The sequence below is a fragment of the Scyliorhinus canicula genome, chromosome 9 (genome assembly GCF_902713615.1).
Source record: "Scyliorhinus canicula chromosome 9, sScyCan1.1, whole genome shotgun sequence".
Taxonomy (NCBI): domain Eukaryota; kingdom Metazoa; phylum Chordata; class Chondrichthyes; order Carcharhiniformes; family Scyliorhinidae; genus Scyliorhinus; species Scyliorhinus canicula.
In genome coordinates this window covers 96,767,682-96,792,854 of record NC_052154.1, presented here as the reverse complement: position 1 = coordinate 96,792,854, position 25,173 = coordinate 96,767,682, and the positions used below count along the sequence as shown (strand labels likewise).

At 47.9% G+C, this 25,173-nt stretch overlaps 1 protein-coding gene across 1 annotated transcript in view; it reads left to right on the top strand.

Moving 5' to 3' along the window:
* Positions 1-18,942, top strand: part of LOC119971561 (lysosomal acid phosphatase-like) — a 153,603-nt gene extending 134,661 nt beyond the window's left edge. The window contains exons 10-11 of the mRNA XM_038807253.1: positions 2,184-2,359; positions 18,642-18,942. Of these exons, the coding sequence (XP_038663181.1) occupies positions 2,184-2,359; positions 18,642-18,772 (307 nt within the window). The 3' untranslated portion in view covers positions 18,773-18,942. The remainder of the gene's footprint in view (positions 1-2,183; positions 2,360-18,641) is intronic.
* The last annotated feature ends 6,231 nt before the right edge of the window (positions 18,943-25,173 follow it).

Genomic DNA, 25,173 nt, shown 5'->3' with positions numbered 1-25,173 from the left:
CATTCACAGAACAATGTTTACCCTTACCAGTGACAGACTTGTCACGTAGGCAGGGAAAGGTTGCTGCCATGCATCTCACCTGATATTTTTGGATGTTCATTTGCAATCTCTGTGGACTCTGTTTCACTTACCCTCCTCCCCCACCTCTCCCCCACCTCTCCCCAATGAGATGTCAATTTCTCCACCCTCTCTACACTATCTCTCTTTCTCCCATTTCTCTTCCCCTCTTTCTCACTCTCTCTTGACTCAGTACTAATCCTATGCCGCTATAAAACTCCCTCAAAACATACGTTCTGACAGTGCAGAACTCCCTCAGTACTGACCCTCTGACAGTGCAGAACTCCCTCAGTACTGACCCTCTGACATAGAACATAGAACAGTACAGCACAGAACAGGCCCTTCGGCCCTCGATGTTGTGCCGAGCAATGATCACCCTACTTAAACCCACGTAACCCGTATACCCGTAACCCAACAATCCCCCCATTAACCTTACACTACGGGCAATTTAGCATGGCCAATCCACCTAACCCGCACATCTTTGGACTGTGGGAGGAAACCGGAGCACCCGGAGGAAACCCACGCACACACGGGGAGGACGTGCAGACTCCGCACAGACAGTGACCCAGCCGGGAATCGAACCTGGGACCCTGGAGCTGTGAAGCATTGATGCTAACCACCATGCTACCGTGAGGCCCAAATACTTGCCCAAATACCATGCAGCACTTCCTCAGTGCTGACTCTTTGACAGTGCAGCACTCCCTCGGTACTGACCCTCTGACAGTGCGTTGCTCCCTCAGTGATGACCCTCTGACAGTGCAGCACTTCCTCAGTGCTGACGGTCTGACAGTGCAACGCTCCCTCGGTGCTGACCCTCCAACAGAGCAGCGCTCCCTCCGTACTGGTACTGACCCTCCTACAGTGAAGCATTCCCTCAGTATTTGTCCTCCCACAGTGCAGCACTCCCTCCATAGTGACCCTGCGACGGTGCAGCGCTCCCTCAGTACTGACCCTCTGACAGTACAGTACTCCCACAGTACTGACCCTCTGGCAGTGTAGCGCTCCTGCAGTACTGACCCTCTGACATTGCAGCACTCCCCAAGTACTGAAACTATGACAAGGGCAGCACGCTGGCACAGTGGTTAGTACTGCTGCCTCACGGCGCTGAGGACCTTGGTTCGATATTGGCCCCGGGTCACTGACCTTGTGGAGTTTGCACATTCTCCCCATGTCTCTGTCGGTCTCACACCCCCACATGTGCAGGGTATGTGGATTGACCATGCTAAATTGCTTCTTAATTGGAAAAAAATTTTTTAAAGTATTAATCCTCTGTCAGTACACACTGTCAGATCTTTTGAAAGCACAAGTTGACAATGAGCCACTCGAGGAGAATTTTGGTCACATGACTAAAGGCTTGGTCAAAGGAGATGTATCTGGACCAAGAGCTTTACGAGGAAATTAAGAACTTGGAGCCTAAAGCATGACTGACAACACTGCAGCACTTAAAACATTAGGATGTTTGAAGGACCACAATTGGCAGAAGACAAATATCTGAATGTATTGCAGGGTGGGAGGAGATTACTGAGTGGGCAGCATGGTAGCATTGTGGATAGCACAATCGCTTCACAGCTCCAGGGTCCCAGGTTCGATTCCGGCTTGGGTCACTGTCTGTGCGGAGTCTGCACATCCTCCCCGTGTGTGCGTGGGTTTTCTCCGGGTGCTCCGGTTTCCTCCCACAGTCCAAAGATGTGCAGGTTAGGTGGATTGGACGTGATAAATTGCCCTTAGTGTCCAAAATTGCCCTTAGTGTTGGGTGGGGTTACTGGGTTATGGGGATAGGGTGGAGGTGTTAACCTTGGGTAGGGTGCTCTTTCCAGGAGCCAGTGCAGACTCGATGGGCCGAATGGCCTCCTTCTACACTGTAAATTCTATGATCTATACAGAAGGATAATCCATGGAGGAAATGAGCACATATCTTCTGAGTATTTCACTGTTCAATGGAAGAGTACTTCTGATCTAGACCTATAAGGAGCTAGTAAATGTACTGAGGACTGTAAATCTGCCAGGTAGCCACTGGTTATCTAAAGTAGATTGTCTTCCGATGTACTATTGTGTTTTGATTTTGGTTCTTGGTTCTATCAGACCCACACTGAATAATTTATTCTCCCTATATGTGGTTTCTGCAGATCCTTCACGCTGGACATGTACTTCAGGAATGATTCTAGTTCAGATGTACACCTGCTAACTCTGCCGTCCTGCACTGAGCACTGTCCCTTACAAAACTTTATCCAAGACACACAAGATCTGATCTCTGACAACCGAGATGAAGAATGCAAACTCTCCAAAGACCGCAATCAAAGAGGTAAGTAAGTAAAGTCGCCATAGACCCAGACGACCACAGGATTCTTTCCCCTTTGAGGGCACTAAAAGGCAATTTAGCATGGCCAATCCACCTGCACAACTTTGAACTGTGGGAGGAAACTGGAGCACCGAAGAAACCCACACAGACACAGGGAGAATGTGCAGATCCACACAGACACCCAAGGCCGGAATTGGGTTGAGTTGTGGCAGACACCATATCGGTGAGAGTGTTAACAAGCGCATAATGAATGACCGATGCAGATCATGACTTTGATCAGTAGGGTTTGGAGCTCAGCATTCCAGCTCACACTCTCTCAATAGCTGAGGAGCGCCTTTCAACAGCAGGCAGGAGACCCCACCAGCTTGATTTGACGGACCATCAACTTCTTACAGGGTAATTGTTTTATTTCTGGTTGATATTTAGATTCCAGTTATTTCATGATGCAAATGTCCACAGGAGGTAGTTTGGCAGCATGTTCAAGGAGTTTTAGCTTGCATCAGGTTCTCTCCATAAACGAGTTTCTCCCTGACTTGTGTAAGCCAGCAGGGCCTTCTCTTTGGATTGGCAGAACAAGAAGAAGTGATGCAGGGCAGGCAAAGCTGCTGGAAGAGGAAGAAGGAGAAGAACTCTCAGTGGGAGGCCATATCAGCCCAGGGTGGTCAGGGAGCAATTCTTCTACCCGAGTGTCAATGAGGCGTCTGTGCCTTCCTCAGGATATGCTTGTTGAAATCGGTCAGCTGTAGCAGGCTCAGAGTAGGGTGAGGATCAGCCCAGTGCAGAGTTGGTGACTGGAGGGTGGCACAGTGGTTAGCTCTGCTGCCTCACAGCGTCAGGGACATGGGTTCAATTCCGATCTTGGGTGACTGCAGCGTCTGCACAGGCGTCCTGTGTCTGTGTGGGTTTCCTCCCAAAATCCAAAGATGTGCAAGTTAGGTGTATTGGCCATGATAAATTGCCCCTTAGTGTCCAAAGATGTGTGGACTAGATAGGTTATGGGTAAGGGTAGGGTCTAAGTAAGGTGCACAATTCAAAGGGTCGGTGCAGATTCAATGGGCCAAATGACCTGCATTGTACGATTCTACGAAATGAAATAATTTTACATAGATCAAATCATGTCCATGTTGGATTGGAGTCTGAGCTATCAGACAATATTAGTTACTGCTTCACAGCAAGCGTTCTTTGCGGTTGGCCTCCATTTCCACATGGAAAGGTTGAACTGCAGGCTCTGCAAAAGTCCTGTCCTGATCTATTCCTGACATTGGGATTTCTGGCAGACTTCCCAGTTGACCAAGCATGAGGTTGTATCAGCCTCCTGTACATCATCCTAGTTCTGATTCCTCTGCAAGACAACTCATGCGCACCTTGCCCTCCAGTGAGCTGGCACTTGTACTATCATTGATCCTCGCCTTGGCTTCTGGCCATTCTTGTCTGATGTCTCAGCACATGCATACCCTACCACCAAATTACACAGAGCGCCGGATCAAAGCTGGGATTGTGAGCGTGAAAATGAGTGATACTGCATCTTTATTATCACTGTCTTACTGTTAGTCATAGTGATACTGCATCTTCATTATCACTGTCTTACTGTTAGTCATAGTGATACTGCATCTTCATTATCACTGTCTTAATGTTAGTCATAGTGATACTGCATCTTTATTATCACTGTCTTACTGTTAGTCATAGTGATACTGCATCTTCATTATCACTGTCTTACTGTTAGTCATAGTGATACTGCATCTTCATTATCACTGTCTTACTGTTAGTCATAGTGATACTGCATCTTCATTATCACTGTCTTACTGTTAGTCATAGTGATACTGAATCTTCATTATCACTGTCTTACTGTTAGTCATAGTGATACTGCATCTTTATTATCACTGTCTTACTGTTAGTCATAGTGATACTGCATCTTTATTATCACTGTCTTACTGTTAGTCATAGCGATACTGCATCTTCATTATCGCTGTCTTACTGTTAGTCATAGTGATACTGCATCTTCATTATCACTGTCTTACTGTTAGTTATAGTGATACTGCATCTTCATTATCACTGTCTTAATGTTAGTCATAGACTCTTGCAGCACAGAAAAGGCCCTTAGACCCATCGCGTTTGCATCGGTCAAAAACAACCACCGATCTATTCTCATCCCATTTTCCAGCACTTGGCCCATAGCCTTGTGTGCAATAGTATCGCAAGTGCACATCTAAATACTTCTTGAATGTTATGAGGGTCTCTGCCTCCACCACACTTTCAGGCAGTGAGTTCTTGACTCCCACCATCTTCTGGGTGAAAAGGTTTTACCTCACATTCCCTCTAATCCTCCTGGCCTTTACCTTAAATCTATGCCCCCTGATCATTGATCCCTCCACCAAGGGGAAAGATTACTTCCTGTCTACTCAATCAATGCCACTCATAATTTTATACATCTCCAGTCCATGTCCCCTTTGCTCCAAGGAAAACAACCCCAGATATCTCTTCATAGCTAAAGCTCTCCAACCCAGGCAACATCCTGGTAAAGTCCTCCACTTCCAAAGATGTGCAGGTTAGGTGGATTGGCCATGCTAAATTACTACTCCGTGTCCAAAAGGTTAGGTGGGGTTACTGTGTTCCAGGGATAGGATGGGGGCTGTAGGATGCTCTTTCAGAGGATCGGTGCAGACTCAATGGGTCAAATAGCCTCCATCTGCAATGTGGGGATTCTATGATTCTTTGCCTGCTCAGATGTTTTATTAGGCATTGAAATCATGTTTCTATCTCCTCCAATGCAATGTCTGAAAACCTTGGAGCCCTTTCTCTCTCATATGTTGTGCATTAGACAATGCTTTTTGGGTCAGAGTCACTTCCTGCACAACAGTCTGCACCTGCTCTAATCTTGATGCCCTGTCGCTTGAAGCAAATCAAGCTAGCTTTAATTGGAGCTCGACATTTTCCATATTGTCCTTATGCTCAGCACGGCTGGTTCTGACTGGATGCTGAAATCATTTAAAATAGCAGGAAGTTACTCTCCTGCCTGCACCGTGACCAAATGGGTATGAGTTCATTGTACCCCTCCAGCCTATTTTTCGGAAATCTCAATTTCAGCAACTGGAACCTCTGGAATACTGGACTCAGTTGGGATGAGGTTTATCTGGGACAGCATCTCAGGGAGACTGGACTCAGTTTGGGATGAGCTTTGTGTTTATCTGGGACAGTATCTCAGGAAGGCAGGACTCAGTTTGGGATGAGCTTTGTGTTTATCTGGGACAGTATCTCAGGGAGACTGGGCTCAGTTTGGGACAAGCTTTGTGTTTATCTGGGACAGTATCTCAGAGAGACTGGACTCAGTTTGGGACGAGCTTTGTGTTTATCTGGGACAGTATCTCAGAGAGACTGGACTCAGTTTGGGACAAGCTTTGTGTTTATCTGGGACAGTATCTCAGGGAGACTGGACTCAGTTTGGGATGAGCTTTGTGTTTATCTGGGACAGTATCTCGGAGACTGGGCTCAGTTTGGGATGAGCTTTGTGTTTATCTGGGACAGTATCTCGGAGACTGGGCTCAGTTTGGGACGAGCTTTGTGTTTATCTGGGACAGTATCTCAGGGAGACTGGACTCAGTTTGGGACGAGCTTTGTGTTTATCTGGGACAGTATCTCGGAAACTGGGCTCAGTTTGGGACGAGCTTTGTGTTTATCTGGGACAGTATCTCGGAAACTGGGCTCAGTTTGGGACGAGCTTTGTGTTTATCTGGGACAGTATCTCAGGGAGACTGGACTCAGTTTTGGACGAGCTTTGTGCTTATCTGGGACAGTATCTTTAAAATGAGGCTTTTAAAATGCCAGTTGATTAGAATTAAGGACCGGCATGTACCTCTGAGGATGAAAGATGAGGGTGGCAAGTATAGGGAACCCTGGCTAACGAGGGATATTATGAACCTTGTTAAAAAGAAAAAGAAGCATTCGTAATGTCTAAAAGGCTTAGTGCAGATGAAGCCCTTGAGGAAATTAAAGCAAGTTGGAAGGAACTTAAGGTAGGAGTTAGGAAGGCTAAAAGAGGTTGTGAAATGTCGTTGGCACACAGGACTAAGGAAAATCCGAAGCGTTTTATACATATGTAAAGAGCTAGAGGGTAGCCAGAGTAAGTGTTGGTCCATTCCAGGATATTGGCGGGAATTTCTGTATGGAACCAGAGGAAATGTGAGAGATACTAAATGAATACTTTGCCTCGGTATTCACCAAAAAGAAGGGGTTGGTGGATGAGGAGTATAAGGTAGAGTGTATAGATATTCTGAGTCATGTTGATATTAATAAAGAGGTCCTGGGCATCTTAAAAAGCATTAAAGTAGCTAAATCCCCAGGGCCTGATGGGTTCTACCCCAGAATACTGTGAGAGGCAAGGGAGGAAATTGCTGGGGCCTTGACAGTAACCTTTGTATCCTCATTGGCTGCAGGTGAAGTTCCAGAGGACTGGAGATTAGCCAGTGGTGTTCCATTGTTTAAGAAGGGCAGCAGGGATAATCCAGGAAATTATAGGCCGGTCAGCCGTACGTCAGTGGTAGGGAAATTATTGGTAAAGTGTCTTAGAGATAGGAGTTACTCACATTTGGAAACAAATGGACTTATTAGTGATTGACAGCATGGTTTTGTGAAGGGGAGGTCGCGTCTCACAAATTGAATTGAATCATAGAATTTACAGTGCAGAAGGGGGCCATTCGGCCCATCGAGTCTGCACCGGCTCTTGGAAAGAGCACCCTACCCAAGGTCAACACCTCCACCCTATCCCCATATCCCAGTAACGCCACCCAACACTAAGGGCAATTTTGGACACTTAAGGGCAATTTAGCATGGCCAATCCACCTAACCTGCGCATCTTTGGACTGTGGGAGGAAACAGGAGCACCCGGAGGAAACCCACGCACACACGGGGAGGATGTGCAGACTCCGCACAAACAGTGACCCAAGCCGGAATCGAACCTGGGACCCTGGGGCTGTGAAGCAATTGTGCTATCCACAATGCTACCCTGCTGCCCACAATTTTTCGAGGAAGAGACAAAGATGATAGATGAGAGAAAGGCAGTCGATGTTGTACATGTGGACTTCAGTAAAGCACTTTTACAAGGTACCTCATGGTAGACTGGTACAAAAGGTGAAGTCACATTGGATCAGAGGAGAGCTGGCAAGTTGGATACAGAACTGGCTTGGGCACAGAAGACAGAGGGTAGCAGTAGAAGGGCGCTTTTCTGAATGGAGGGCTGTGACTAGCAGCGTTCCACAGGGATCAGTTCTGGGTCCTTTGTTGTTCGTGGTGTGTATAAATGATTTGGAAGAAAATGTAGCTGGTCTGATTAGTAAGTTCACAGATGACTCAAAATTTAGTGGAGTTGCGGACAGTGAGGAGCATTGTCAGAGGACAATGCAAGATATAAACTGGTTGGAGTCTTGGGCGGAGAAATGGCAGATGGAGTTTGATCCGGACATGTGTGAGGTAATGCACTTTGGAAGGTCCAATGCATGTAGGAATTACACAATAAATGGTAGAACTCTTGCAAGTATTGACGGGCAGAGAGATCTGGGTGTTGTTATGGCCCGGGGTTTAAAGTATATTATGGAGTTCACCTGGCCTATAGCTTTTTGTTGAATTTGGCGAGGATGAGCACTAGAGCTTTCACTTGAGGTGTGATTCAACAGTCTTCCCAGACAATTTAATCAAACAAGTTTTATTCTCAGAACTTAGTTAGCGTTTATATAAACACACAGCAAAGGTTTTTATCAATTACAAACATAACAATACCCCACAGCTTCAGTAACACTGAATTCAAAAACAAAATCCCATGAACTAAAAAAACATTTTTTAAGGGCGTCGCCCAGCACTCTGCATCTTCACTTGAATAAGACTGGCTTTCCCTGAGATTCTGAACCCCGTCTCACCAGCAGGTTTAAACCCTTCCGGACAGCAAACTATGTCTTAAAAGCCACCACCTAGGTGATTTTTTTCTGCAACAGATATTTAAAATGAAACTAGAGAGAGACAGGCCAAAACATAGAACATTGAACATAGAACGATACAGCGCAGTACAGGCCCTTCGGCCCTCGATGTTGCACCGACATGGAAAAAATCTAAAGGCCATCTAACCTACACTATGCCCTTATCATCCATATGCTTATCCAATAAACTTTTAAATGCCCTCAATGTTGGCGTGTTCACTACTGTTGCAGGTAGGGCATTCCACGGCCTCACCACTCTTTGCGTAAAAAACCCACCTCTGACCTCTGTCCTATATCTATTACCCCTCAATTTAAGGCTATGTCCCCTCGTGCTAGCCACCTCCATCCGCGGGAGAAGGCTCTCGCTGTCCACCCTATCTAACCCTCTGATCATTTTGTATGCCTCTATTAAGTCACCTCTTAACCTTCTTCTCTCTAACGAAAACAACCTCAAGTCCATCAGCCTTTCCTCATAAGATTTTCCCTCCGTACCAGGCAACATCCTGGTAAATCTCCTCTGCACCCGTTCCAAAGCTTCCACGTCCTTCCTCTAATGAGGCGACCAGAACGGTACGCAATACTCCAAATGCGGCCGTACTAGAGTTTTGTACAACTGCAACATGACCTCATGGCTCCGGAACTCAATCCCTCTACCAATAAAGGCCAACACACCATAGGCCTTCTTCACAACCCTATCAACCTGGGTGGCAACTTTCAGGGATCTATGTACATGGACACCGAGATCCCTCTGCTCATCCACACTACCAAGAATTTTACCATTAGCCAAATATTCCGCATTTCTGTTATTCTTTCCAAAGTGAATCACCTCACACTTCTCCACATTAAACTCCATTTGCCACCTCTCAGCCCAGCTCTGCAGCTTATCTATGTCCCTCTGTAACCTGCAACATCCTTCCGCACTGTCTACAACTCCACCGACTTTAGTGTCGTCTGCAAAATTACTCACCCATCCTTCTGCGCCCTCCTCTAGGTCATTTATAAAAATGACAAACAGCAACGGCCCCAGAACAGATCCTTGTGGTACGCCACTCGTAACTGAACTCCATTCTGAACATTTCCCATCAACTACCACTCTCTGTCTTCTTTCAACTAGCCAATTTCTGATCCACATCTCTAAATCACCCTCAATCCCCAGCCTCCGTATTTTCTGCAATAGCCGACCGTGGGGAACCTTATCAAACGCTTTACTGAAATCCATATACACCACATCAACTGCTCTACCCTCATCTACCTGTTCAGTCACCTTCTCAAAGAACTCGATAAGGTTTGTGAGGCATGACCTACCCTTCACAAAACCATGCTGACTGTCCCTAATCATATTATTCCTATCTAGATGATTATAAATCGTATCTTTTATAATCCTCTCCAAGACTTTACCCACCACAGACGTTAGGCTCACCGGCCTATAGTTACCGGGGTTATCTCTACTCCCCTTCTTGAACAAAGGGACCACATTTGCTATCCTCCAGTCCTCTGGCACTATTCCTGTAGCCAATGATGACCTAAAAATCAAAGCCAAAGGCTCAGCAATCTCTTCCCTGGCTTCCCAGAGAATCCTAGGATAAATCCCATCCGGCCCCGGGGACTTGTCTATTTTCACCTTGTCCAGAATTGCCAACACTTCTTCCCTACGCACCTCAATGCCATCTATTCTAATAGCCTGGGTCTCAGCATTCTCCTCCACAATATTATCTTTTTCTTGAGTGAATACTGACGAAAAGTATTCATTTAGTATCTTGCTTATCTCCTCAGCCTCCACACACAACTTCCCACCACTGTCCTTGACTGGCCCTACTCTTACCCTAGTCATTCTTTTATTCCTGACATACCTATAGAAAGCTTTTGGGTTTTCCTTGATCCTACCCGCCAAAGACTTCTCATGTCCCCTCCTTGCTCGTCTCAGCTCTCTCTTTAAATCCTTCCTCGCTTCCTTGTAACTATCAAGCGCCCCAACTGAAACTTCACGCCTCATCTTCACATAGGCCTCCTTCTTCCTCTTAACAAGAGATTCCACTTCTTTGGTAAACCACGGTTCCCTCGCTCGACCCCTTCCTCCCTGCCTGACTGGTACGTACTTATCAAGAACATGCAATAGCTGTTCCTTGAACAAGCTCCACATATCCAGTGTGCCCAACCCTTGCAGCCTACTTCTCCAACCAACACATCCTAAGTCATGTCTAATGGCATCATAATTGCCCTTCCCCCAGCTATAACTCTTGCCCTGCGGGGTATACTTATCCCTTTCCATCACTAACGTAAAGGTCACCGAATTGTGGTCACTGTTTCCAAAGTGCTCACCTACCTCCAGATCTAACACCTGGCCTGGTTCATTACCCAAAACCAAATCCAATGTGGCCTCGCCTCTTGTTGGCCTGTCAACATATTGTGTCAGGAAACCCTCCTGCACACATTGTACAAAGAACGACCCATCTAATGTACTCGAACTATATCTTTTCCAGTCAATATTTGGAAAGTTAAAGTCTCCCATAACAACTACCCTGTTACTTTCGCTCTTTTCCAGAATCATCTTCGCCATCCTTTCCTCTACATCCCTAGAACTATTAGGTGGCCTATAGAAAACTCCCAACAGGGTGACCTCTCCTTTCCTGTTTCTAACCTCAGCCCATACTACCTCAGAAGTCCCCATCTAGCATCCTTTCCGCCACCGTAATGCTGTCCTTGACTAGCAGCGCCACACCTACCCCTCTTTTGCCCCCTTCTCTGAGCTTACTGTTCTCTATCTGAGTCCACAGCAGCCAAATGTGAAAGCGAAACCAAAATCAGCTCATGGAGCCACATCCCAGCTCCACCCACACAATGACATCACTGAAGCCATGTGATAAGTCAAAAACCTTTCTTAAAGGGACACTCACATGACAGCGTGCATGTCCACCAATCACTGAAAGGGGCAACGCATGTGGATGAGGTGGTCAAGAAGGCATACGGCATGCTGGCCTTCATCGGTCGAGGCATTGAATATAAACATTGGCAAGTCATGTTGCAGCTGTACAGGACCCTAGTTAGGCCTCATTTGGCATATTGTGTACAATTCTGGTCTTCACACTACCATAAGGATGTGGATGCTTTGGAGAGGGTACAGAAGCGGTTTACTAGGATGTTGCCTGGTATGCAGCGCATTAGTTATGAGGAGAGGTTAGATAATCTCGGTCTGTTTTCACTGGAATGACGGAGGTTGAGAGGCGACCTGATAGAGGTCTACAAGATTATGAGGGGCGTGGATAGTCAAATGCTCCTTCCACGGGTAGGAGAGTCAAGTACTAGGAGATATAGGTTTAAAGTGCGTGGGGAAAAGTTTAGAACAGATGTGTGCGAGGCATGTTTTTTTACACAAAGGGTGGTAAATATATGAAACGCGGTGCCGGGGAGGTGGTGGGGGCAGGTACGATAGCAGCATTTAAGGGGCAGCTAGATAAATACATGAACAGGGTAGGAATGGAAGGATATGGACTCTAAGTGCAGACGGTTTTAGTTTAGGCAGGTACCATGGTCGGCGCAGGCCAGGAGGGCCGAAGGGCCTGTTCCTGTCCTGTATTCTTTGTTCTGTGAGGTTCCACAAATATTCCCATCGTTAATGATGGAGAAGCCCAGTACAACTGTGCAAAATATGAGGCTGATACATTTGCAACAATCTTCAGTCAGATGTGCCAAGTGTGGCATCCATCTCGGTCTCCTCCGGAGATCTACCAGCATCACAGATGTCAGTCTTCAGCCAATACGATTCACGAAGCAGCTAAAGGCACTGGACACTGCAAAGGCTTTGGGCCCTGACAATATTCTGGCTATTGTACTGAAGACTTGTGCTCCAGAACTTGCCACACCCCTAGCCAAGCTGTTCCAGTACAGCTACAACACTGGCATCTACCCAGCAATGTGGGAAATTGGCCAGGTGTGTCCTGTACACAAGAAACAGGACTAATCCAACCCAGCCAATTGCCACCCCATAATTCTACTGTCAGTAAAGTGATGGAAAGAGTCATCAACAGTGCTATCAGGGAATAAAATAATAAAAACAAAGCCAAATTTTTGGGAAGGGGAGTCAGAATATAGTGAGGAGGATTTAGTTTTCTTGCTTCGGGTATTTTTACTGAGTACCCGCGTTCTAAGAAGTTACTGATCGTTCTCGTGTCTTGAAGATCTTTACCCTGAGCGATCAGAATCAGTAACATCTAAAAGTTGTTGGGGGTTGTTGGGTTACTGGTATAGGTATATGTCGGCTTGAGTAGGGTGATCATTGCTCGGCACAACATCGAGGGCCGAAGGGCCTGTTCTGTGCTGTACTGTTCTAATTCTAATTCTAAAAAAATTAGCTCACAACATCCCATTGGGCCTTCACAGTCAATTAAATTCTTGTTGAAATGTGGTCTCTATTGTGATATCAGAAATGCAGTTGCCAATTTGCACACAGCACGATCCCAACAACAACCATATGATATCCCGTTTTAGTGATTTGGATGAAGGGTAAATGTCGGCCAAGTTACTGGAGTGAACTCCTCTGCTGGGCTTGCGAGGTCAGGCATCCAGAATCGTGAAAGTGGAGCAACCATCTCGATTTTCAATTCCGACCTTGGGTCACTGTCTGTGTGGAGTTTACATATTCTTCCCATTGTCATGTGAGAGTACCTTTAAGAAATGGGTGTTTAAGGGTATGTTGTATTCTATGTCGGAGTGGGGGTATGGAGGGGGGCTGATATTTGGGAGCTGCATCAGAAGGGTGTGGTGGGGCAGTGCGAAAGCGCGGGCTTTCCTCTGGTTTCCCGCGCTGCGGGGCTGGGGGGCGGAGACGGTGATGGGGGAGGTGGGGCCTTAACTGGTTCTTCCCCGCGCTGGAGCAGTGCCAGGAGGAGGGATAGATTGGGGGATGATCCCACTTCGGGAGGGGTCGGGCTATTGGCGGGAGTTTCCGGGGTCAGCAGAAGTTAGCTGACCCACGGAAGTACAATGGAGGACGGTTCGCGGCTGGGAGGGTTCCTAGCCTGGGGGGGAAGGGAGGGGGGGAAAGGGGAATACCGGGTTGCTGCTGGTAGGGTCAAGAAGGAGCTGGTGGGGGCTGGGAGGACAGAGGTGAGGGGTTGTCGCTATGGGGACGGGGTCGAGCAGGAGGTGCTGGCCTGGGGCGGGCAGTCGACGGGCTATGGCTAGCCGACGGGGGAGGGGGGGCGGGACGCCCTCTGATCCGGTTGGTCACCTGGAATGTGAGAGGGTTGAATGGGCCGGTGAAGCGGTCGAGGGCACCGGCTCACTGAAGGGGCTAAAGGCGGATGTGGCAATGCTTCAGGAGACCCACCTGAGGGTGGCGGACCAGGTCCGCCTGAGGAAGGGATGGGTGGAGCAGGTTTTCCACTCGGGGTTGGATGTGAGGAACCGGGGAGTGGCGATTCTGGTGGGGAAAATGTGTTGTTTGAGGCATCGGAGGTGGTGGCGGATAAGGGGGGTAGGTATGTGATGGTTAGGGGCAGGCTACAAGGAGAGAAGGTGGTACTGGCTAGTGTGTATGCCCCAAATTGGGACGATGCGGGCTTTATGAGGCGTATGTTGGGACGGATCCCGGATCTGGAGGCGGGAGGTCTGATCATAGGGGGGGACTTTAATACGGTGTTGGATCCTTCACTGGATCGGTCCAGCTCTAGGACGGGTAGGAGGCCGGCGGCGGCCAAGGTACTGAGAGGGTTTATGGATCAGATGGGTGGAGTGGATCCATGGAGGTTTGTGAGGCCGAGGGCACGTGAGTACTCTTTCTTCTCCCACGTACATAGGGTCTACTCCCGGATAGATTTCTTCGTGGTGAGTAGGGGACTGATTCCGAGAGTGGAGGAGGCCGAGTATTCGGCCATTGCAATCTCCGACCACGCTCCGCATTGGATAGAGTTGGAGATGGGGGAGGTGCGAGACCAACGTCCGTTGTGGCGGTTGGATGTGGGGTTGTTAGCGGAGGAGGAGGTGTGTAGGAGGGTCCGGGCAAGTATTGAGGGGTACCTTGAGGTGAATGATATGGGGGAGGTTCAGGTGGGGATGGTCTGGGAAGCCCTGAAGGCAGTAATTCGTGGGGAGCTGATATGCATCCGGGCACACAGGGAGAGGAGTGAGAGGGATAGACTGGTGGGAAAGATGCTGGAGGTGGACAGGAGGTATGCAGAGGCACCAGAGGAGGGACTGTTGGGGGAGAGGCGCAGCCTGCAGGCTAAATTTGATTTGCTGACCACTAGAAAGGCGGAGGCACAGTGGAGGAAGGCACAAGGGGCAGTGTACGAACATGGTGAAAAGTTGAGTAGGATGCTGGCTCATCAGCTCCGTAAGCGGGATGCGGCTAAGGAGATTGCTGGAGTGAGAGACAAGAGTGGGAATGTGGTGCGGAAGGGGGTAGAGGTGAATGAGGTCTTCAAGGACTTTTACGGGGAACTGTACCGGTCGGAGCCAACGGGGGAGAGGAGGGGAATGGAGAGGTTCCTTGACAGGCTTTCTTTCCCGAAGGTGCAGGAGGAGAAGGTGGAGGGGCTGGGTGCGCCGATTGAGCTGGAGGAGCTAGTTAAGGGGATCGGGCAGATGCAGTCAGGGAAGGCACCGGGGCCGGATGGGTTCCCGGTGGAATTTTATAAAAAGTTTGTGGACCTAGTGGGCCCCTTGCTGGTGCGGACACTCAACGAAGCGTGGGAAGGGGGGACTTTGCCCCCGACGATGTCACGGGCGCTGATCTTGTTAATTTTAAAGAAGGACAAGGACCCCCAGCAGTGTTGTTCATACAGGCCCATATCTCTCCTCAATGTGGATGCTAAGTTGCTGGCAAAAATCCTGGCCACCAGGATAGAGGACTGTGTGCCAGGGGTTGTGCATGAGGACCAGACAGGTTTTGTGAAGGGAAGGCAGCTGAACACGAATGTGCGGAGATTGCTGAATGTCATTATGATGCCGGCGATTGAGGGGGAGGCAGAGATAGTGGTGGCGCTGGATGCGGAGAAGGCCTTCGATAGAGTGGAGTGGGGGTACCTATGGGAGGTGTTGGGGAGGTTTGGATTTGGTGAAGGGTTTATTAGATGGGTAAGGCTGCTATATGAGGCCCCGATGGCGTGCGTGGCCACGAATAGGAGGAGGTCGGAGTACTTCCGGCTTTACCGAGGGACCAGGCAGGGTTGCCCCTTGTCCCCCTTGTTGTTTGCACTGGCAATCGAGCCGCTGGCGATGGCATTGAGAGATTCAGAGAGGTGGCGAGGCTTGGTACGAGGTGGAGAGGAACATAGGGTGTCGTTGTATGCCGATGACCTGTTACTGTATGTGGCGGACCCGGTGGGAGGGATGCCGGGGGTGATGGAGCTGCTAGCTGAGTTTGGGACCTTTTCAGACTATAAACTAAATTTAGGCAAGAGTGAGGTGTTTGTGGTGCACCCTGGAGACCAGGAGGAAGGAATTGGTAGGCTCCCGCTTAGGCGGGCAGGGGAGAGCTTTAGGTACCTGGGGGTGCAAGTGGCCAGGGACTGGGGGACTCTCCACAAGCATAATTTCACCAGACTTGTAGATCAGATGGAGGAGGAGTTCAGGAGGTGGTACATGCTGCCATTGTCGTTGGCGGGGAGGGTGCAGTCCGTCAAAATGACAGTGCTTCCGAGGTTCTTGTTCCTTTTTCAGTGCCTGCCCATATTTATCCCCAGGGCCGCCTTTAGGAGAGTGACCGGCAGTATTCTGAGCTCTCTGTGGGCACATGGGACTCCGAGAGTGAGGAGGGTGTTCCTGGAGCGAGGAAGGGATAGAGGCGGGCTGGCGCTGCCCAACCTTCCGGGGTACTATTGGGCAGCCAATGTGTCAATGGTGCGTAAATGGGTGATGGAGGGGGGAGGGGCGGCGTGGAAAAGAATGGAGATGACGTCATGTAGAGGTACGTGCCTGGGTGCCATGGTAACGGTACCGTTGCCGCTCTCCCCTAAGAGGTTTACCACGAGCCCTGTGGTGGCGGCGACCCTAAGAATCTGGGGACAGTGGAGACGGCATCGGGGGGAAACAGGGGGCTCGATGGAGGCTCCACTGGGTGGCAACCATCGGTTCATCCCGGGGAACACGGATGGGGGATTCAGGGGGTGGCAAAGGGCGGGCATCAGCAAATTGAGGGACCTGTTTATTGGCGGGAGGTTTGCGGGCCTGGGGGAACTGGAAGATAAATTTGGCCTTCCCCAGGGGAACATGTTCAGATACCTGCAGGTAAAGGCGTTTGCTAGGCGACAGGTAGAGGGATTCCCTTTGCTGCCCTCGCAGGGGACGATGGACAGAGTGCTTTCGGGGGTGTGGGTAGGAGAGGGGAAGGTGTCTGACATCTATAAGGTAATGCAGGAGGTGGAGGAGTCGTCAGTGGAGGAGCTGAAGGCTAAATGGGAGGAGGAACTCGGGGAGCAGATAGAGGACGGGACTTGGGCCGAGGCCTTGGAGAGAGTCAACTCTTCCTCCTCATGTGCGAGGCTTCGTCTCATCCAATTTAAGGTGCTGCACCGCGCCCACATGTCCGGGACTAGGATGAGTAGGTTCTTCGGGGGTGAGGACAGGTGCACCAGATGTGCACCAGATGTTCGGGGAGTCCTGCGAACCACGCCCATATGTTCTGGGCATGCCCAGCACTGGAAGAATTCTGGAAGGACGGTGTCGAGGGTGGTTGGATCCAGGGTCAAACCAGGGTGGGGACTCGCGATTTTTGGGGTTGCGGTAGAGCCGGGAGTGCAGGAGGCGAAAGAGGCCGGTGTACTGGCCTTTGCGTCCCTAGTAGCCCGTCGAAGGATTCTGTTACAATGGAAGGATGCGAGGCCCCCAAGCGTGGAGACCTGGATCAGTGACATGGCGGGATTTATAAAATTGGAAAAGGTCAAATTTGCCCTGAGAGGATCAATACAAGGGTTCTATAAACGATGGCAGCCTTTTCTGGACTTCCTGGCTCAGAGATAGGTAACTAGGTCAATAGCAGCAGCAACCCGGGGGAGGGGGGGGGGGGGGGGGGTGCATTATTGTAGTGTTTATTCTGTAACTTTATAGTGTGTTAATTTGCGTTGTTGTTAAAATGCTGGGTTGTTCATGGGGATGGGGCGAATGTATATGATTGTTAATATTATTGTTATTTTCGGTATTTTACTAAGGTGCGTCAATGTTGTATAAAATCAAAATTTCTCAATGAAAATTATTTTTAAAAAAAGAAATGGGTGTTTAAGAAATGTACCTTCAAGAAATGGATGTTTATCAGTGATGTCGGAGTGTGGGTAGAGCTGGGTTGTCTGTCAGCTTTTTACTTTTGTTTTTGAGCAGGCTGCAGGGTGTGTTTTAATTTCGTTTTCAGTGTTGGAGCTGAAGCCAGACAGGGCAGGTGTACTGTTATTCTCTCTGCCTTGAAAAGTCTATCTCTTGATCATTTGGTGAATTCAGAATTATAAATGTTCTCAATAGTGAATGTAAACCTAATGTGCTTCTGTTAAAAGGTATTTTTAAGTCATGTGGATGTTCAAAGGAAAGCTTAAAGGATTGCTTAGTGTTGTATCCTTTGGGGATTGTATTGGAATAGATGGTTGCTAAGATGTTCACTGTATGCTTTAAAAAGGTTAACTTGAGTTCATAGAATGAACATTGTTTTGCTTCAAAAAATACTTTTTCATTTCTGCTGTACCGCACCTGTAGAGTGGGCCGTGTGCTCCTCGTACTTAGAACGTACAGTGCAGAAGGAGGCCATTCGGCCCATCGAGTCTGCACTGACCCACTTAAACCCTCACTTCCACCCTATCCCCTAACCCAATAACCCCTCCTAAACTTTTTGGTCACTAAGGGCAATTTATCATGGCCAATCCACCTAACCTGCATGTCTTTGGACTGTGGGAGGAAACCGGAGCATCCGGAGGAAACCCACGCAGACATGGGGAGAACGTGCAGACTCCACACAGACAGTGACCCAGCGGGGAATCGAACCTGGGACCCTGGCACTGTGAAGCCACAATGCTATCCACTTATGCTACCGTGCTGCCCGGTAGCACACTCTATTAAAAGTTGTGGGTCAGGTGAACTCCATGCTCCACTTTGGGGTTCTCTAAACCATGGCCCATAACACTTTGTCTGTGTGGGTTTCCTCCCATAGTCCTAATAAATACAGGTTAGGTGGATTAACCATGCTAAATTGTCCCTTAGTGACCAGGGATGTGGAGGTTAGGTGGGGTTAAGGGGCAGTAAGCTTAGGTGACTTGATGGACCAAATGGCCTCCTTTAGCAATGTAGGGATTCTATGATGTTTTGACGAGACTGAATGAGTCTGTGTCCTGTCTGTTTTACAGAGGCGATTTTGATTGCGGCTTTTTGTGTCTGCCTACTCCTGGTCATCTTGCTACTGATCACCTTGTGCTGCTGCTGGAACCGGAAGACACAGCATCAAAGAGTTCCTTCAGATATCGAGGAGCTACCCTGACTGACAATGACCTTACTCTCACACTACAGCCAGTGTGAAGGCTGAATGGACCCAATTATTCTGTTACATCAAGCTATGACGTGATATATCCCTGGAAAAGCCTGCAGACTTGAAATTGCTAATAGAAGGCAGCTTGCTTTCAAAAAAGAATATATTGAATTCTTAGCGAATCAATCTGTTTTTAATGTAATGACATAGGGTGAGGGGAGCAGGTTGCATTCCTTGTTTCTGGCCATGGATCCCAACCCCATTTGCCCACCCACCTTCTTTCTATGTGACTACACTCCACTGGAATGGAGAAACCCGTGTAGCACTGGCTGTTGCACGATGTTGCTTGTGAACCCTGCACTTTTCCATCATAAAAGACTGCTTTACTTTCACCTCCATATCTTTGTTGTCTCTGTCCTTGTCTCAAAAACCCTCATCCATACCTTTAGTACCATCAATTTTGACTATTCCACTTCTGTATAGTCCCATGGTCCATCAACACCTTAAATCTAGGCTTCACATCCCTGTTTAAATTGGCTGATTCCTCCTCCCCACATCTATAATCTCCTCTAAACGTACAACCCACCGCCTAGCTCCCTCTCCCTAATTCCCAGTGATAATCTTTATTATTGTTACAGGTAGGCTTACATTAACACTGCAATTAAGTTACTGTGAAAAGACCCTCGCCGTCACATTCCGGTGCCTGTTCGGGTACACAGAGGGAGAATTCAGAATGTCCAATTCACCTAACAAGCACGTTCCCTAACTGGGAATCAAACCCTGGCCGCGATGGTAAGAGCGCCGAACCCAACCACTAGACCACCAGGGAAACTGTCTGACTCTAATCTCCCTACCCTTGCCTCATCATTACCATTTTGCTTTCAATCACCAAGACTTTACTGAATGTGGAATGTCTGTAGATTGGCCAAGCCTAGCTGGAAGAATTTTAGCAATGAGTTGAGAGCATCACTGTGAATCTGTGTCATGCTCAGCAGAGGTATTGCTCCTCCTCGCCTCTGAAAGCAGTGAAGTGAAAGCAATATTCTGTGCATGACATGACCATCCCATTCCAGCATCAATCTATCAAACAGATCAAAAGCTGCATGAAGCTTCATTAAGATCATTTTGCAAATGTCATGATTTTAATTTGAGCGAAAGGAGGAATATCACAATATATATTGGTATGATGTGTTTGGATACAGCCAGAATTGGTTGAAAGAATCTCTTTGGAAATGTGTTTAGCAAACCACATGGCGGTGGGGATTTCAGTGTGTTATCCATTAGTGAGGAATCGCTGCTCAAGAAGAGCCTGAGCCTTGACCAGCAAATAACTGCTAACTCAGTCCCAATTTCTTCCCCTTGCCCCGGAGTAGCCAGAGTTCAATGCAACACCTATCTGGCCCAGTCCAGTCCACCATTGGCTCTTACTGTGCAGAACCTTTTTGGGGAATAGACCCTTTAGGGAGTCCTGTGAAGTGTGTGCTTTGAAATGATAATGCTACATTGGATTGCAACACTGTGGCATTAGCTCCTTTTTAATAATAATCTTTATTGTCACAAGTAGGCTTTCATTAACACTGCAATGAAGTTACTATGAAAAGCCCCTCATCGCCATATTCCGCCGCCTGTTCGGGTACACAGAGGGAGAATTCAATGTCCAAATTACCTAACAGCACGTCTTTTGGGATTTGAGGGAGGAAACCGGATCACCTGGATGAAACCCACGCAGATACAGGGGATGGGCAGACTCCACACAGACAGCGACGCAAACTGAGTCGAACCTAGGACGCTGGAGCTGTGAAGCAACAGTGCTAACCACTGTGCTACCGTGCCATCCTATATCCTGATGCACTGTGTCCATAGACAGGGCCCGCCTCATGTGTCTCTTGTTGAGAAGTCAGCTGTGTCCTGTTAGTCAGTGGGTTCGCCTGCTTTCTACAGTGCATATGGTCCGAGCCCTGTCACTATTCCAAATTAGAACAAAGCATTATCTGGCTGAGAGGTGGCACAACACCTTAAATTAGTGTTTCTGTGGCTCAGTGCAGGTGTTAGAACATGGAACATAGAACAATACAGCACAGAACAGGCCCTTCGGCCCTCGATGTTGTGCCGAGCATTGTCCGAAACCAAGATCAACCCATCCCACTCCCTGTCATTGTGGTGTGCTCCATGTGCCTATCCAATAACCGCTTAAAAGTTCCAAAAGTGTCTGACTCCACTATCACAGCAGGCAGTCCATTCCACACCCTAACCACTCTCTTGAGTAAAGAACCTACCTCGGACATCCCTCCTACATCTCCCACCTTGAACCTTATAGTTATGCCCCCTTGTGACAGCTACATCCACCTGAGGAAATAGTCTCTGAACATCCACTCTATCTACCCCCCTCATCATCTTATAAGTGCCTCTCATCCTCCTCCACTCCAAAGAGAAAAGCCCTAGCTCCCTCAAACTTTCCTCATAAGACCTATCCTACAAACCAGGCAGCATCCTGGTAAATCTCCTTTGCACCCTTTCCAATGCTTCCACATCCTTCCTATAGTGAGGTGACCAGAACTGCACACAATACTCCAAATGTGGTCTCACCAGGGTCATGTATAGTTGCAGCATAACCCCGCGACTCTTAAACTCAAGCCCCCTGTTAATAAACGCTAACACACTATAGGCCTTCTTCACGGCTCTATCCACTTTAGTGGCAACCTTTAGCGATCTGTGGACATGAACCCCAAGATCTCTCTGTTCCTCCACATTCCTCAGAACCCTGCCATTGACCCTGTAATCCGCATTCAGATTTGTCCTCCCAAAATAAATCACCTCGCACTTATCAGGGTCAAACTCCATCTGCCATTTTTCGGCCCAGCTCTGCATCCTATCAATGTCTTTTTGCAGCCTACAACAGCCCTCCACTTCATCCACTACTCCATCAATCTTGGTGTCATCAGCAAATTTACTGACCCACCCTTCAGCCCCCTCCTCCAAGTCATTGATAAAAATCACAAATAGCAGAGGACCCAGCACTGATCCCTGTGGTACACCACTGGTAACTGGTCTCCAGTCTGGAAATATTCCATCCACCACCACCCTCTGTCTTCTATGTGATAGTCAGTTACTTATCCAATTGGCCAAATTTCCCTCTATCCCACACCTTACTTTCTTCATAAGCCGACCATGGGGAACCTTATCAAACGCCTTACTAAAATCCATGTATATGACATCAACTGCTCTACCTTCATCTACACACTTAGTTACCTCCTCCAAGAATTCAATCAAATTTGTGAGGCAAGACTTACCCTTCACAAATCCGTGTTGACTATCCCGGATTAAGTTGCATCTTTCCAAATGGTCAGAAATCCTATCCTTCAGAACCTTTTCCATTAACTTAGCGACCACCGAAGTAAGACAAACTGGCCTATAATTATCAGGGTCATTCCTATTCCCTTTCTTGAATAGAGGAACAACATTCGCCACTCTCCAGTCCTCTGGCACTATCCCCGTGGACAGTGAGGACCCAAAGATCAAAGCCAAAGGCTCTGCAAGGTCATCCCTTGCCTCCCAAAAAATCCTAGGATATATCCCATCTACCCCAGGGGACTTGTCGACCCGAAGGTTTTTCAAAATTGCTAATACATCCTTCCTCAGAACATCTACCTCCTCCAGACTATCCACCTGTATCACACTCCCATCCTCAAAAACATGGCCCTTCTCCCTGGTGAACACTGAAGAAAAGTATTCATTTAATGCCGCTCCTATTTCTTCTGACTCCATGCACAAGTTCCCACTACTGTCCTTGACTGGCCCTAACCTCACCCTGGTCATTCTTTTATTTCTCACATAAGAGTAAAAGGCCTTGGAGTTTTCCTTGATCCGACCCGCCAAGGACTTCTCATGCCCCCTCCTAACTCTCCTAAGCCCTTTTTTTTTAGCCCATTCCTTGCTACCTTGTAACCCTCAAGCGACCCAACTGAACCTTGTTTTCTCATCCTTACATACTCTTCCTTTTTCCTCTTGACAAGACATGCAACCTATTTTCTGAACCATGGTTCCCTCACACAGCCATTTCCTCCCTGCCTGACAGGGACATATCTATCAAGGACACTCAGTATTTGTTCCTTAAACAAGCTCCACTTTTCATTTGTCCCTTTCCCTGACAGTTTCTGTTCCCATCTTATGCTCCCTAATTTTTGCCTAATCGCATCATAATTACCATTTCCCCAGTTATAAACCTTGCCCTGCCATATTGCCCTATCCCTCTCCATTACAATAGTGAAGACACCGAATTGTGGTCACTATCTCCAAAGTGCTCTCCCACAAACAAATCTGACACTTGGCCCGGTTCATTACCCAGTACCAAATCCAATGTGCCCCCCCCCCCCCCCCCCCTTTTGTCGGCCTATTCACATATTGTGTCAGGAAACCCTGCACACACTGTATAAAAACTGCCCCATCCGAACTGTTCGACCTATAGAGGTTCCAATCAATATTTGGAAAGTTAAAGTCACCCATGACAACTACCCTGAGACCTCCACACCTATCCATAATCTGTTTTGCAATTTCTTCCTCCACATCTCTATTACTGTTTGGGGGCATATAGAAAACTCCTAACAACGTGACTGCTCCTTTCCTATTTCTAACTTCAGCCCATATTACCTCGGTAGGCAGATCCCCTTCGAACTGCCTTTCTGCAGCCGTTAAACTATCCTTCATTAACAATGCTACTCCTCCACCTCTTTTACCACCTTCCCTACTCTTACTGAAACATTTATACCCCGGAACTTCCAACAACCATTCCTGTCCCTGTTCTAACCATGTCTCCGTAATGGCCACAACATCGTAGTCCCAAGTTCCAATCTACACTCCAAGTTCACCTACCTTATTCCGGATGCTCCTTGCATTGAAGTAGACACACTTCAACCCCCCTTTCTGACTGCCGGTACACTCCTGGACCTTGATACCCTCCTCAGTACCTCACTACTCTCAACTCTGGCTTCTGGACTATAGCTCGTTTTCCCACCCCCCTGACAAATTAGTTTAAACCCCCCCGAAGAGCCGTAGCAAATTTCCCTCCCAGGATATTGGTGCCCCTCTGTTGTCTGAGATTACATTGTGGTAAAAACCCAATCCACAGTAACATCTTAGAATCCATACAGTGCAGGCCTATCAAGTCTGCACCGACCTTCTGAAAGTGCACTTTACCCAGACTCACTCCCCGCCCTTTGTCCTTAACCCTGCCTAACGTGCAGATCTTTGGACACTAAGGGACAATTTAGCATAGCCAATCCACCTAATCTTTGGACTGTGGGAGGAAACGAGCACCCGGAAGAAATCTATGGCAGACATGGGAGAACGTACAAACTCCACACAATCATCCAAGTGCTAATCACTGTGCCACCGTGGTGTCCTCATGAGCTTGATTATATTCACATAGTTATTCCCCATCTCGAATCTCCAGTTCTTCATTAAAATCCTTGAATGTGTGGTCACCTCCCAAATTTTTCCTGTAACTCCATATTCCAACCTTCACGTTTATGGACTGCCACAAAACAGGGGACTTCACTCACCCAATTCCATTGGGAACTATTGAAGAATCACCTGAAATTACTTCTCTTCCTACCCCTGAGGATTTATCCTGAATTCGCCCCCCCCCCCTCTCAACAACATCATCCAAAAACACAACCCGTTCCACATTTGCACATCAGCCTCGCCACTACCTCCACCCATTATCTTTCATTTGTCAGACTGTCTGTCTGACATCCAATCCTGGATGTGCTGCGATTACATTTTGGCTAAATGGAAGCCATTTTTATCGGTCTTCAGCGCAATCTCCGTTCCCTTGCCACCTATTCCATCCCGCTCGCTGACCACTGTCTCAGGTTGAATTAGACCAATCACAACTTCAACATCCCATTTGACCCCAAGCTGAGCTTTTTGCTGCATTACTTCCCAATGTACTTTCACCTCCGTAACTGAAGCTGCTGCCTGGATCCTAACTTTAATCCAGTTCACACCTGCTCACTGACTTATCCAGCATTAAAATATTATCCTCGTGTTCCGATCCCTCCATTTCACTCTAGCCTGCACCCTGCTGGCGTCTTTGTGTACTACAATTCTGGGCTCTTGTGTACCCCCCCGCCACTCACTGTAGCTCAGGCCTTAAACTCTGGAATTCCTGTCTTAAACGTCTCTGCCAATTGATCTCTCTATCCACCTTTGCAATGCTTCTTTCGACCTACCTCTTGGACCAAATGTTGGATTTCCAGGCTCTGTGTTGCCTCCTTCTGTTCATTCCTCTCTGCAGAACAGGCATTTTTTTTTATAAAAACTGCGAAGAAATATTAAAATAATTCATTGCACAAACAAATTCCACTTAATTTTCTGCCTTCATCAATACATTTTAATTGTGGAACCATTGATTT